The sequence below is a fragment of the Cucurbita pepo genome, chromosome LG04, assembly GCF_002806865.2.
Source record: "Cucurbita pepo subsp. pepo cultivar mu-cu-16 chromosome LG04, ASM280686v2, whole genome shotgun sequence".
Taxonomy (NCBI): Eukaryota; Viridiplantae; Streptophyta; class Magnoliopsida; order Cucurbitales; family Cucurbitaceae; genus Cucurbita; species Cucurbita pepo.
The window spans coordinates 412,237-426,791 of NC_036641.1; the positions used below are offsets into that span (position 1 = coordinate 412,237).

Consider the following 14,555-nt stretch of genomic DNA (forward strand, 5'->3'; position numbering starts at 1 on the left):
ATTGTGACACTTAGCTTACCCTTTTTCACATGGATACGTGGAAAAAATTGTATAGTTTGTTGAGTCAGGAATTTCGTGGTAAAGTGGTTTGGAGCAATTATATGTTAGGTGACCTATTAGATATTTTTCTAAAGATGCACATATGAGACAAAACATGTCGGAAGGACTTGAGTTAGGACCATCCGGTGCCAAATTCTGATATGGGTATTTACATTTCTTCAAATAAAAAGATGAAAATGATACTATAACTATTTATAAAAAATTATTAAAGCTTGTGTGAGGATCATATTTAATTTAGGAATATAGCTATTAGAGATGTAACCTTTCATATTTCATTCTTATAAAAAATTTGATTCCTGCCAATTCACCCTTCCACACGTTTTGTACTCCGTTGAATAAAGTTGAGAGTGGTTAGAAATGCATAAACATGAAAGAGAACATAAAAGAAAGAAATGAATAGTTTTTAATTGAGGTTTTGTTAAGAGAAGAAAGGAAAAAAGAATGGGAGTTTAATGTGGAGTGAATGAGGGGGTTCACATGACAGTCCAGCACGACGCCGTCTTGGGGTTCCAAAGAGCAGGAAGAAGGAACTTCTTGCCCCTTAACCCAACCACATTGTAAGCGCCTCCGTTGAGAGGGTCAACTAACACCTTCCCAGTGTTCCCAGGGGAGGCTCCACTGCCGAACATCCCAGGGCAAGCGGTGGAGGCTTCAATCACGCTCGCCTTCTGCCCCAGCTGGAAGAACCCAGTGCTGAACGGGTTGGTTACCACCGAGGCCAACCCCGAGGCCAGTGATATGACCATAGCGTCGGTCGCGATGTCCCCGCTTGGTGGCTTCAGAACAGCGCCGGCTGGGCCGTAGTCAGACTTGTGGAAAGGCCATGCACATGCTCCTGGGCACTCGGTCATAGGGTTCCCAATAATCACGTAGGGCGCCCCGTCAATAACTCCATGCTCTGCACACTTCCCCATGCACAGACCGTCCACGGTCACGTCCCTAGCCGCAACAATAACGGTGACCGCACCAGGGAACTCACCCACAGCCTTCTCCACGTGAATCTTGATGAAATCCTTGGTCATAATTTTTCCAAGAGAGTACTGGGGATCCACGTATTGTTTGACCACCTTCACATTAACATTCCCAGCGGTGGGGTTATAAGAGCTGAGCATGCGCCACCAGGAGGATACCTGTGGGGCACCCCCGACCCCGACTCGGCCATTGGTGTTCAAGGACCCCAAGAAAGACCTGAGTGTGTTCTTCTGTATGCGCCCGAACTGACCGTAGAACACGAGCGCAAGGTTAATATTTCCCTTCAGCATTTGGCCGCCATGGCTAACCAATGGGTTGGATTTTGTTATGGCGTTGGGATCAGCCGCCTGAGCCTGAGCCTGAGCCTGAGGGAGAGGCAGTAGAAGGAGAAGGGAGATGGCTACTACCCCAAAGAATGCACTTACAATATGGCTATGCCCACCACAACACACCGCCATAATGTCCTCTTATTCTTATTTTTGTGTTGTGGAGCTATAGCATTCGGCTGTGTTGATCTTTCTTCCCGTCTTTCCCCTTCCCCTTTCCCCTGCTGGCCTTTATATACCCATACCCATGTTGGATTGGGGCTGTTGGATGGCCCATCATAATCGGATTTCTTTGTTATTTGCTTCCTCTTCGGGATCCATTTCTTTGTTTCTTTCTGACCCTATATCCACCTTTTCTATTATTAGCCTCATGGCCTCCTCTCCACTCTTTTTTTTTTTTTAATTTATTTTAGAACGCAGGTGAGTAAAGATCAATCATACTAAAAGAAATTAAGTTGATTTGTGGAGATAGTCAGAAATAAGTAATATGACCATATCACATAGTATGCAGAAAAATGTTGGAATCATCCAATGTCAAATCTAAAAGACAAAAATGATATTCTAAATAAATTTCGTATTATCAGGTTTGATTTAGGAATATAGCAATTAAAGATGAACTTTTAATTTTTCATTTTTATAAAATTTTGATTACCAAGTACTCTCAGCCTTATCAAGAAAAGTTCTATCAATCAATTTTTGAAAAGGAAGACTTAGCTTACATTGTTATCATGATAAGATTTGACTTATGAGAAAGTTAGAAAGAATGAGTGAGCCCTTTCCGACCATTAATCAAAAGCCAACTCTTTCAATTATGCAAAAGAGAATATATATATATATATATATATATATATATGTATGTATGTATAAATTACACGTCAATAAATTTTTTTAATCTCTCATTTTTTCCGTTTTTTTCGTAAAGTATTTGTCGTTGTTGGAGTTCTATATTGGCTAACGTGCATGTTCATTCATTATGACTCTAGTCGACTTGCCTCTACTTTAAGTCAAGTCATTTGATTCGACCTCGTCTCTACTTTAGGACAAGGTCCTTTCAATACAATGTTGCATCGCATCTCACCATCGTGATTTTCACCAACACGGCCCACACTTTGCGATGTCATCTCAAATCTCGAGATGTTATTGACTCTTGTTATTTGTTCGATCACACTTGTCGAGAATTGACCCATGAGTCATCTTTATTATCATAGATCTAAGACATTGATCCATCTAGATACTATCTAGACATGGATCATGTGTGTTCATGCATAGACATTTACAAGTCAGGTATAAGAGAATGGTCTCATATACCAAACTTCGACTCATGGAAGACATCCAAAATGCACGTCTTACAACGCTCACCCACACCGTGACACACATATATGTCATAGGTAAGCTCAATTAGGTCACAGGCCAGAGGGTAGTGGAGAGCTGATTCTATTCCTCCCTCTATTGTACATTTTGAGCATATTTGATTTGATTGATGTAGACATGATCTTGGCGGGCAGTTATAGGACCCATGGAGCATCTGTCGAGTGTCCAATTAAGATCAAATTCGATGAGCCTTCATCTCTCAGATAGATAGACTTAACTCTAGAATCGGATCTCGAAACTCATAAAAAACTAAACTTTTGAGGCTATGGCCTAGAGACCTATCTGGCGATCTTTAAGCTGGTCTTCAACACTCTTATCATTATTGTTCCTTCCCATCTTTCTTATTCCTCAACTTTGTTTTAATTCTCACTCTTTTTGGTATGTTGGATGATGCACCTTCCTCCATGGTTGCATCATGACACTTATTTGTCTTGGCTCTTACGTTGCTAGATGGACGCCACTTGAGTGTCGCTGCCTATCTATCTGCGTATGGGGTCACAACCTATTGTATCCATACTATGGTTGTGATACTCCCCTACTTAAACTAGTCATCGTCCTTTATGACTTTCTTAAGAGTACAATCACATCATGGAATGTGACACTCTCCCATACTTAATCTCTACATTGTTCTGATGACGATCTGAACGTGAACTAGTTGCTAACTCACCTACTAAAAATAAATGTGCTTCATAATGAATATGGAAACTAGGCGTTACTTATGGGCATCCCACCCACGGATCTTCTCTAGGTCTCTAAGACTCTCAACATAAACATGTCAAACACAGAATGCCCGATGGTTGTGGGCTATCCCACCAAGGGCTTTTTGCTTTTCTCTCGGACTTGCCTGGAACTCATAAGACAAACTATGGCAAAAACTACCATTAGCATATCCTCGCTTGAGCTAGCTAGCTGGAATATTAAAGGTAGTTATCATGACTCAAGCAAATATGAATCAAGATATCTGAATCATGTAATATAAACTTCAAATAAGATAAATTTATCTTTTATATTTAATATTAACGTCAATAACTATTCGTACACCTTGTAACTGTATTATCCTTACCGTTTTATCCAACAAATTTATCTCTCGTTCTCTAGACCTATTTTCTTTTTTTATGATATCAACTTTGTTGGTCGCCTTCCCCAAACAATGTCTAGAGCTCATCCGCTGCTATCAACCACAAATCATTGCCATTGGAATTTTGTGTAATAAGAGGAATCGTAGTTTTTAAGTTGTTTTCTTCCTCGCTCTCGATTCCTATCGCTAGCTATAAACCCATGTCAAAGCGTTTTCCAGTAGTACGTGCAAAAAAGATAGACCCAACATTAGTCTAAGGTGAGATTCGTTTTCCTATAAGGATGTCATCGTTGGGTTGATTTGAGAATAATTTACGAAAAATTTTCAGAATTTTTGTGGACGTACCGTTTAGTTAACGAGAAAGAAAATCTCTTCCCTTTCATATGTTAAATCGACATCTCTCTCTTACCCATTTTTTTTTTTTTCCGAATGAATGTGAACACATATTAGATTATAGTGTGAATGGAGAGAGTGTAAGTCAGCAAAATGGGACATTAAAGTGGAAAATCAAAGCAAAAAAAAGGAAGATTTTAAATCAATTTGTGGCTAAAACAAGTGATTATTATTATGTGTATATATATATATATATATATATATGGGTGTTAGCTAGGCTTTATTGTGCATTCAAGTTGGGTCTTGAAGAAGATGTTCTTGGAAACGTGTCGTTGACTGCCACCCTTTGTTGGTTTTTTTTTCTTCTTTTCTTGTTAAATTCTGTTTGGACCATTACCAAAGATTTCTTACTTTTGATGTTTGGTCAATTCCAAAACAACAACTCATTTAACCACTTCCCATAATTATCACCAATTTAATTAATAATTAAATATATTTTTTCTTTTTCATTCTGATTAAATTGTAAATACTCTGAAATATCCGACATTTTTAAAATTTATAGATCTATTAATTAATTTAAAAGAGCGTGGAATACGTTAGAGAATTATTAAATACAATTAAAAATAATTTATGAAATTTTTTAAAACGTGTTTAATAACAAAAATAAGTAATTTAGCAGAAATTGTGTTGGTAATTGTTTGAGAGGGACAGGCCACCTACCACACCTTTCAAATTAGTGCTTTCCATGATTTAAATTTTTTAAATTTTTAGAACGTAAAATTAAGAAAAAGGAAATCCAAATTATAAAAAGCTGGGATAGAATGGGATAGGTGAGAAAAAGTTATTTAAAATGTGCCACATCAGAAAATAAAATAAAATAATTAGAATAAAACATCCAAATCTTTCATATTTTGATTGATAATATAATTTAGTCGAACGTGTAAGTTCACAATTCAAACTAATCTATTTCTTATATTATCAATAATAAGGACTAGTTATAATAAAAATTAAAAACAAGTATTGACGAGATTTTGCGAAGCTATTAATTTTCGTGTTTCGATTGAGATAATGAAATTAAGATTTGATTGTGTCTTAGTGTAGATTGGTCAATTGTCGATTATAAAATTTTATCTCTTGTTTGGTCTCTAGTACTAGTTTGATTGAAGTTCTTTTGTTCAAATCAATATTATTCAATACATTTCACGCTTTTAACCCGACTCAAGCTGAAAAAACCCCACCCCCACTCCCAAATCTTTAGGATTACGTATTCCCCTAAAAACTTGGTTACATTTCAAGCTGAATACTCCTAACATCGATCATAGGGGCAACAAATTAGTTGGTTTAGCCTTGAACCAATCTATGCTCAATGACATACTAGTTTAGGAAAATCTCTAATATGTTCTCCCCGAACCTACGCTCAAATACCGACTAGTTTAGGTAAATACTTAATACGTTCTCTAATCAAATGGACAATAACAAAGTAGGTAGTATTTTTTTAAACCAATAATGAAAAAGTGGGCCATTACAAATTTATTGAGCCATAAACTTTGGCATCCAACTAAAGGTAGCAAATATATGCAAGAAGAGTGGACTTTTCAAGTTTTTTCCTCTAAAAGATGTAACGTTTGACAAATACTCCAATCATCTCTACCACTCAATACAGCTTTCGTCCATTCACATCTTTTTCTTCGTAGTTTTTTCCCCATACAATTTCCATAGCAAAATTATACAAATTTGGACTTAAAAGTTCCCAACTTGTATTCAGATCAGCAGCTTTGGACCCCATAGTTTGAAAAATAATGCACATTAACAGTTGAATTGAAGTCAATCCTGTTTGCAAGAGTGCTTTTTATCCAAATACTTGATTGGAAAGCACTCCAGCAAGAAAGTAAAAATAAAAAATAAAAGAAAAGGGCAGAGAACTAATCATCAAAAGATTTGGTTTTAGTCAACTAAAAACACTCTCACTTTCCACTGAAAATTCATGTCAAACTCAGCCAACCTTAAATCTCATGGATAATGAACATAGTTCCATTGAAACCAAGCTAGTTATAGCTAAAGTGAAAACTTGCACCTATCTTCATTGTATATAAGAGAATAACCATTATAATTTGTAATATCATGTGAAGCAGAGCAATGATCAAGAAGAAAGAAAGGTATGACTGTAAGAGTAAGAAGTTCAGAAGGGAAGAGAGTAACTTACATGTTTCTGTGCAACATAAAAACAGCATCTATGAGTAGAGAGTTGGTCTGTAGAGTGTATGGAGGCAATGTGCCTGTAATATGAACTCCTGAAAATATACTCTGCAGTTGAAGATTCTAACAAACGCCTCGCAATTTCGGGTCCTTTGGACATCCGAACGGGGCAGCTATAATGACATTATTCACACCAACTATGGTTTCAATCTTCACAGTCTTATCTGATAAAAACCATGTTTTCAGCTGCATCCTCAATTGTTTGTTGCAATCTAGAGGGGCAGCAAGAGAAGTTCCAACTGATCTCTCTAAATTTTCTCAATTCCATAGCCATCTAATTTCTCGATGAATTTGGGATGCAAATTTATCTTCACGATAGGATGGAACTGTGGACAGCGATCGGGAACCCAGCAAGCTTCTGAGTGAAGTTCTTGCAATGGCATTTTTATCTAGTATTTTTTCTTTGTCATCCCCAACAATGATCGACTGGCCTATTTTCTTGAAATTTTGATTAGAATGGCTATGCCTAAAACTATGAGAACCAAGAGCTGGATCTTCAAGGAGGACTGAGTTTGGCTGATAATGCTGGCTTGACACTTTTGGTGGACTCTCTACCACAGGTTCTGGAGGCCGATCAGCTTTGAGGGAGTCCTGCTTGAAAAGTTCGTGCACCGAAGCACGTTCAACTGTGCTTAAGTTTAAAATCTGATAGAGTTTTTCTCCATTTTGGTTATTCCCTATCAAACTATGATCACATGAATGGTTAGCAGCGTCGTGGCTTTGACAGCCACCATCGTAAGAGATACGAGGTGTTTCATCTATTCCAGGCCCCGACTTCCACTCAGGTACCAAGGAAGCAATTTCCCCATCAATTTTTTCAGCTATCTTGATCACATCTTGGTCGGTAATATCAAGTTCTGCTATCATTTCAGTAGCAACCGTCAATGCTGTATCATTCTTGGTGTCAAACGGGAAGTAAATGTTTCGAATCCGTCCTGCACATATTCCACATTTTTCAAGTGAACATTTCTGTAACTCTTAATAGAAAGCAAGCATTCCATGACCAAAGACAAAAGGAGGAAATAAATATGCCACTACCTTCTTTATCTGCAATCCTAAGTCTTAGAACAATGCTGCCATCTTCTCTTATCTTCCCCTTAATACTGTTATCAAGGTTTTCCAATTGGTCATCATCATCATTCTCAAAAAGTTCGAACCCATCGGGTTCAGTCTGAACCGAATGACACCTCCATTCATCTGAGGCCTCCAAACGGTAATTAATCGAGCTGAAACTTCCTTGTCGTTCAAGGAAAGGGTGTGCTGTAGTAAAAGCAATACAGTCAAGTTCTCTCGGACATCCTGAAAGTTGTAACTTACTTTCACAATCATCAATTTGGAGAAAAGGGTCACTCAAAAGTTCCCTTGCTGAAGGTCTACAAGAGACTGGTGCCAAGCATTTCTCGACAAATTGCCGCATGCTCGGATCCTTCACTTTATATAAGGCATCTGGTTTCTTGCCCTACAAGTAGAAAGCATGATAAGGAATCAACTTTTTCGTCCAGGACATAATGGATTAAAGAAAAGTATATGCTCATAGAGAGGGAGATCTTACAGAAATTACTTTCTTATAGATTTGAACAGGATGATTACATTCACTATATGGATATTCAAATGTAACCATCTCCAAAACACACATCCCAAAAGAATAAATGTCTACCAATTCATTATAAGCCTCTTCATATACTTCAGGAGCCATGAACTCTGGTGTCCCTGTTTTGTAACAACAATAATAATAAGCATCTAACAAACAGACTTCTATCACAAGAACTCACCAGCAATTCAAGGAAAAAGATTCATTGGGAAAGCATTAAGAATCAGAAAGCCAAAGATGAAATGGATGAAGAATTGGTTACAGGATCTCGATCAATCCTCATTTCAACCAAAATTTCACAGAATTTGAAGAAGATAATCATACCGACGCAATGATCAGCATGCGATTTCCGGAGAATAGCAGCAAGACCAAGATCTCCAATTTTAATTTCTCCTTGATTACCATTAACTAAAATGTTATCGCACTTGAGATCTCTGTGGATCACAGGAGGGTTCTGGCTATGCAAATAGAGAAGACCCCTCAAGATTTGTCTGCACCATCGCTTCACTGCTCTAATGTTAACTCTCCTATGTTTTAGCCGATATCTGTAAGAAGAGAACCGACCAAAAATTTAGCAGAAACCAAGAAGGAATAAGACCTTTTTGTAGAAAGTGAAGGATGTGAGAATGAATGTTCAAAAGCATTCTTACTGCCTCAAAGTCCCAGAGGTGAACATTTCAGTAACAAAGTTGATGTTCCTATTTGCAGTATCGACCCATGAGGTATAAAATTTCATAATGTTCTTATGCTTCAATGTTTTTAAAAGATGAATCTCAGAGTATAGCCTCTCAAGATCTTCAGGGCATTGAAGGAAGTTACAGAGCTTGACCTGGTTCCAAGCAACTTCAATCCCTTCATATTCATCAAACGCTCTGTAACTGCAACAAAAACAAAAGAAAATAAAAAACCTCAATCGAATGTTCATTTCCAAAAACTGATCCAAATTAACTAAACCAAATGCGGTTCAAGAGCGGAAATCGGAAAAAGAGAACCAAAAAAACAAAAATCAAACAAGAAGAAGAGATCGAATTCTCGAAATAAATGGAAAATGTAAGTGAAAGAAAGTCAAATAGAGACCGAAAACATCGAAAACAAAAAAAAAAATTCCGAAAATCAATGCTAAGTACAAAAATGCAAAGGAGACGAACGAGAAACTGAATTCATTCGTACACTGTCTTGGAAGCTCCTTTGCCGAGGATTTCATTATACTGCAACAAAGAACAGAAAACAATCAGAATCAGAGCGGATGAACACAAGAGAGAAAGAGAGAGGGGAGGGCATACTCTTCCATATCTGCCAGTCGGATCAATTTCAACATACTGAGAGAAATCTGGAGGTTGAAGAAGATTAGAGAAACCAGTAATTGAATCAATTGTTTCCATTAGATTTGAACCGATTTGCGATGTTCCTCGGCGGTGCAAATCCTTGGTTCCTCAGATTTTGGGCGGAGAACTATTTGGAAATCACATCTCTTGCAGAAGAAGAGAGAAGAGAAAAAGGTATTGAATGAAAGTGACGGCCCTTTCCAAGAGTAAGGTAAATTTCTCACTTCTCTCATTTCTCACTGCAAGTATGGAAACCCATAATTCCTTTACATTTTTCATATAATATTTTAGGTTAAATTATAAATTTTAAGTATAAAAATTCCATTAATTTTAGAACTTCATTCCACCTCAAATAAATCCCCTAAATTCATCGAGTTGTTCTAAACAATCAAGACGCCTCGTTATTCATGAAATTCTTTGTCGTCTAGCTGTAAAATTCTCATTTAAACGAGAGCTTCCAAAAACATCGTAAGCTAAACCTATAGATAACGTATAGTAATACTATGAATGACCTAGTATTGAATACTGGTGATGATACCGTTCAACTCCACGTATTCTCGTACTGTCAAAAAGGAATTGAGATCAGTAAATGAAAATTAACGTAGGATTAATTCTTATATTTAAAACTAATATGAATTCAATTTTACACGGTATCTCATATGTAAAAGTTGAAAAGCATATACGATATCATTTATAACGTCATTCATGTACATTGGCGTGTCCGGCCCAAGATAGTTATTAAAAAAAATGAGGGGGGAGCAACTAGCATGTGTCCTGCCCTCGAACTGGCAAGCATTGATCAACCGGCTTGTGACCAAGCCCGAATATGACCAACTAAGTTGTGGTCCTGAAAATTGAAACCCTAGTCGGCCAACCTATGACTATGAACCCTAGCTGGCCAACATACAATTAATCCATACCCTTGATAGGTAAATGCCATAATTTCGCACACGTATCGAACGCTTAAAATTTTTTTTTTACCTCAAATTACTCTATAACAATGTAATTTTTCATTTACTTACGTAAACTTTTATCTAAATTCCGTACTAGTTCTTATCCAAAGCTAGCTATCTTGTCTTTAATGAGCTCTTCCAACTTCAAAAGACTTAAACTTGCCCCAACATCTACTACCGAACAAAAAGAGTGTCACGTGCAATGACAATTTTTCACAACAACCCATCAAATCATTGTTATTGAAAAAATTACCATATTTTTATAGAGGTATTGTCTTTACTCGATCATTCATTTGTCGGACCATTTTAAATAAAAGTTAAAAGGAGAAAAAGTTAATTTAGTTCGTCAAATTTGAGAATTGCAAATAAATTAATAATTGTGTAAACTAAAGACATTCAATTTTATCAATTTAAACGGTGGACACAATCATCGCTCATAAACGAGGTAAATTATTATTTTTTTAATTAAGATGAGCATAACTTAATAGTAAGTGACATACAATGATTAAGAAAGATTTAAAATAATTGAAAGTTATCGTAGGAACTTGAGAGTTAAAACATGTTTTGTTTTTAGCAATTTTATGTTGGGTGACCTCCTAGAAATTTTCCTAGGATACATGAGAGTGAGAACAAAACATGTTGAAAAGATCTGTGTTGGTCTTTGGAGATAGTCAAACAACATGACCATATTGCATGAGATGTTGGAGAATGTCGGGTCATCCGAATTTCGAATCCTGATCTAAATCTTAAACATGGGTAAGCAAAAAATAGGTTAAGTGATTATAAACTATGTTTTTTATGAGTTTAATGGTGAAATTTGTGGCATTGATTATAAAATTAAGTTAGAGAGTTGTGGTTTCTCCAAGCCATGTTCTCTTCCTCATTTCTTTATTCATAAAGCTTATTTGTCAAAGGGAATAAAAGGAAAGGCAAATCAATCATCACCATCATCATTTCTTGCATAATTGCATCATTATCCTACCAATCATACACAAATATATATATAATGTTTCTCTAATAAAATCTTAAACCTTTCGTTTTATGTTTCAAATTTTAAGAATCGACTATGTAATAGCAGATATTGTCCGTTTTGATCCATTACATATCGTCTTATGTGTCAAAAATGAGTCTGTCAGAGGAAGGTTTCCACACACTTATTGTTTTGTTCCCCTCTCTAACAGATGTGTAACGCCCATTACCCATAATTTGAAATCCGAATTCGACACCTGATTGCCCCAATATTCTCCAACTACTTCGTCACATTACTCATTACTTTGTCCCAATATTCTCCAACCAACAGGGGTTCGGGGTTCTTTGTCCTAACTCACATATATCTTATAAAATCACGCTTAACTATGAAGTTCTTATGACTGAGCTATTAAAAAAGAAGGTGCACCTTATTGGTATAGGTGACAACTCTCGATTCTTCTTAGTCATCCTATTTTAGGATCGCTCACATTCGAATATAGTCTTAGTTCATTCATGTACTACTCATTTACTGAGTGTCACACAATAGTAAATATTATAGGATGAAAAATTACATAAATGGTATGTTGAAGTACAATTTTTGTACGTCAATAAAAGTAATAGCTTAACAGTTGTCCATTTTTTTGGAAAGGGTTAGAAATATTTTTCCATATATGTTAATATGATTATTAAATTCATCCCTCCTGGTCCAATTGTAACAAACACATTAAATTATTATAAAGAAGAGGAAGATACTAAAATATTCTTGAATGTGGAACGAACACATTCATGTGCTTACTTTTACGTGTAAAAAAAGTTGTAAACATCACAAAACTTGCCCTTTTTTCTCTCTCACTAACTTGCCTTGTAAAGAATTTTTATTGACCATCTTCACATGCATACGTGTTCATGGATTCGATATCAGTTGTAACGATCCAAATTCACTGTTAGCGGATATTGTCTTCTTTGAGCTTTCTCTTCTGGGTTTTTCTTCAAGGTTTTAGAACGTGTACTAGGGAGAGGTTTTCACACCTTTATAAAGAATATTTCGTTCTCTTGTCTAACCAATGTGGAATCTCACAATCTACCCCTTTGGGAGTCCAGTGTCACGGTCATGCTCGTCTAGGGCGTGTTGCTCATGGCCGCAAACCCATGACAAGCCAAACCCTTTATGTCTTTCCATGTTGGAATGTTTTTCTTTTGTATTTTCAGGGAGTAAGACGCTTTGGAAAAATTATGTCCAGGCATGAAATGCCTCAAAATTTAGTATAGGGGGATATGACTAGTTGTCAACTTCTCCCTAGCCGATAATTATATGTAGTAAGCGGATGTTGTTGTTTTTTTGCTTACATTCCCATCTTCTAAAACTTCTTTAAATTAGGCCAGAGGCTCAAGCATACGTCGCTTGGCCGTAGGCGACACAATAACGAATAGGCTTAACTCACTTGTTGCTTGTAAGTGAGTGCCGCACAATCGCAAGTCCGCTGCCATCAAATTGCGATTGTGACACTCAGCGTCCTCGCTAGCACACCGCCTGGTGTCTGATTCTAATACCATTTGTAGTAGTTCAAACTTACCGCTAGCAGATATTGTCCGCTTTGACTGTTATGTATTATCGCCAGCTGCCCTTACAGACAGAAGAAGCTTTGAGACTGACGATGGTCGTAACAGGCCAAAGCGAATAAGGACGACTCAAATTGGTGAAACATAAGAAAATAGAAGAAAAAAATGTTAAAATTTAAATTTAGGATTAAAATAAGAAAATAGTTTTCTTGGTTTTGTAGACAACCTCGTCCTCCTCAAAATTTAAATTTACGATTAAACTGCATATATATCAGGTGTGTTTTCTTTACCTTAATAACTCAAATAAAATTGAACCAACTACTTAAAGTCAATCTAAAAGCACCACGGTAAAAACAAAGAATTCACAGTAAAATAAAGAGGTGAAAAACAATTAATTTACAGTTTATGTTTTCTTGTCCAAACTTTAAAAATATATATATTAGAAGTCAAATTCCAACTGTATCCATGTGTATACTAAAGAACATGCGGCAATAAATTCATATAATATTTAAATAACGCATTGAGATCAAAGAAAAAGCATATAATATAAATTAAATTAAATTAAAATGAAATAATATATTGTATTAAATTGATCAATCATTTTCAAAAGCCTTTGTTAGTTGGAATCAATGACAAGTTTATTAGTTGTTTTTGTAAACTAATGATCTGTCTTTTGGCTTCCATAGTCTTGGGAAGTTGTTGTAAAAATAAATACATTTTTATAAATTTTTTGCTAAATAATATGCAATAAAATGTTTTTATTTTATGTAATATTACATTTTCAAATAATAATAATAGTTCAATCCTTATTCATTCCATTATTTTAGTAAAATAAAAATAATATATATGCTTTATAATTGAAATAATAATAATATTTATGATATAAAATTAAAACAAAATTATATATATATATATATCGCGTGTCGATATTTTCATCAATATTTCTATAATGGACATTGGAATAAATTAAAATTTCTATTATATATGTAAATTCTTTTTGATGAAACGGAAATAAAAAAAATAAAAAATAAAAACTTGGTTTTGGTACCAAGTTAGACATTAAAAAAGCGACATAAACAACAAAAATGTGAAACCTAACGTATAAGATTTCTAATTTGCTACATGGCTTTAGGCTCGATTATCATGATCAACTTTTTTGCGCGATTTAAAAACAACACCATAATTAAAAGAAAACGAAAATGAATTACAGAACGATACTGTACAAATATATTATAAAATGAAGATTAGGGTTCGAATTTGCAAATTAAAACAATAAAAAAGACTCGAAATACGCTTGGTCAGATATCTTGTTTATTGTGTTGTGGTTTTTTAATACAACTTATGACGAGTATGATGCTTTTGTTACGTTCATAACCATGTCATGATATGATGAAAGAATGCTAGACATAATTTTAGATAATGAATGTATGTTAGGCATGAGAGCGATAACGTTTATAAAAGAAATAGTTGTATTGATTGCATCATGAATTATATTACGCGTCTTCCTAATTGATATGACCTCATGCATATGTATGATCATGAGATTTGTATAAACTTGAAGATATGACTACGAGGAGAGTGATGATATGGTCGTGTATGACGATATGATAAAAAAGGAAATGTTAATAAAAGATAGGTCTCAACATCTAACATATTTGCATGTGTTTGTATTATCTGACCCCAATAGTGAAGTTATGATATGAACCTTTGAGATATTTGATCAACAAGATAATCCGAACTTTACTCTTATTCGGAGTGATT

The 14,555-nt window shown here is 35.5% G+C and overlaps 2 protein-coding genes across 3 annotated transcripts; both read right to left on the reverse strand.

The window, feature by feature from the left end:
• Nucleotides 1-533: 533 nt before the first annotated feature.
• On the reverse strand, nt 534-1,490 carry LOC111792688 (protein EXORDIUM-like 2). Its single transcript, XM_023674238.1, has one exon. It carries the CDS (start codon nt 1,488-1,490, stop codon nt 534-536), a length of 957 nt encoding a protein of 318 aa, XP_023530006.1.
• A 4,344-nt stretch (nt 1,491-5,834) lies between these two features.
• LOC111792646 (probable serine/threonine-protein kinase WNK9) lies at nt 5,835-9,551 on the reverse strand. Of its 2 annotated transcripts, none has more exons than XM_023674190.1 (7): nt 9,271-9,551; nt 9,158-9,195; nt 8,638-8,865; nt 8,312-8,532; nt 8,054-8,106; nt 7,435-7,855; nt 5,835-7,331 (listed from the first exon to the last, which is right to left on the reverse strand). In XM_023674190.1, the coding sequence occupies exons 1-7, from the start codon at nt 9,367-9,369 to the stop codon at nt 6,655-6,657; spliced, it is 1,737 nt and encodes a 578-aa protein (XP_023529958.1). In that variant the 5' UTR covers nt 9,370-9,551; the 3' UTR covers nt 5,835-6,654. The 2 variants fall into 2 exon arrangements, with proteins under 2 accessions (XP_023529958.1, XP_023529957.1); XM_023674189.1 differs by having other exon boundaries at nt 7,949-8,106.
• Nucleotides 9,552-14,555: the final 5,004 nt, after the last annotated feature.

Coding starts and splice junctions, on each gene's coding strand:
- LOC111792646 (XM_023674189.1), bottom strand. CDS start 9,369: ATGGAAACAATTGATTCAATTACTGGTTTCTCTAATCTTCTTCAACCT. Junction 8,533..8,637: donor ACCTCTGGGACTTTGAGGCA/GTAAGAATGCTT, acceptor CTCTTCTTACAG/ATATCGGCTAAAACATAGGA. Junction 7,856..7,948: donor TCTATAAGAAAGTAATTTCT/GTAAGATCTCCC, acceptor TTCTACTTGTAG/GGCAAGAAACCAGATGCCTT.
- LOC111792688 (XM_023674238.1), bottom strand. CDS start 1,490: ATGGCGGTGTGTTGTGGTGGGCATAGCCATATTGTAAGTGCATTCTTT.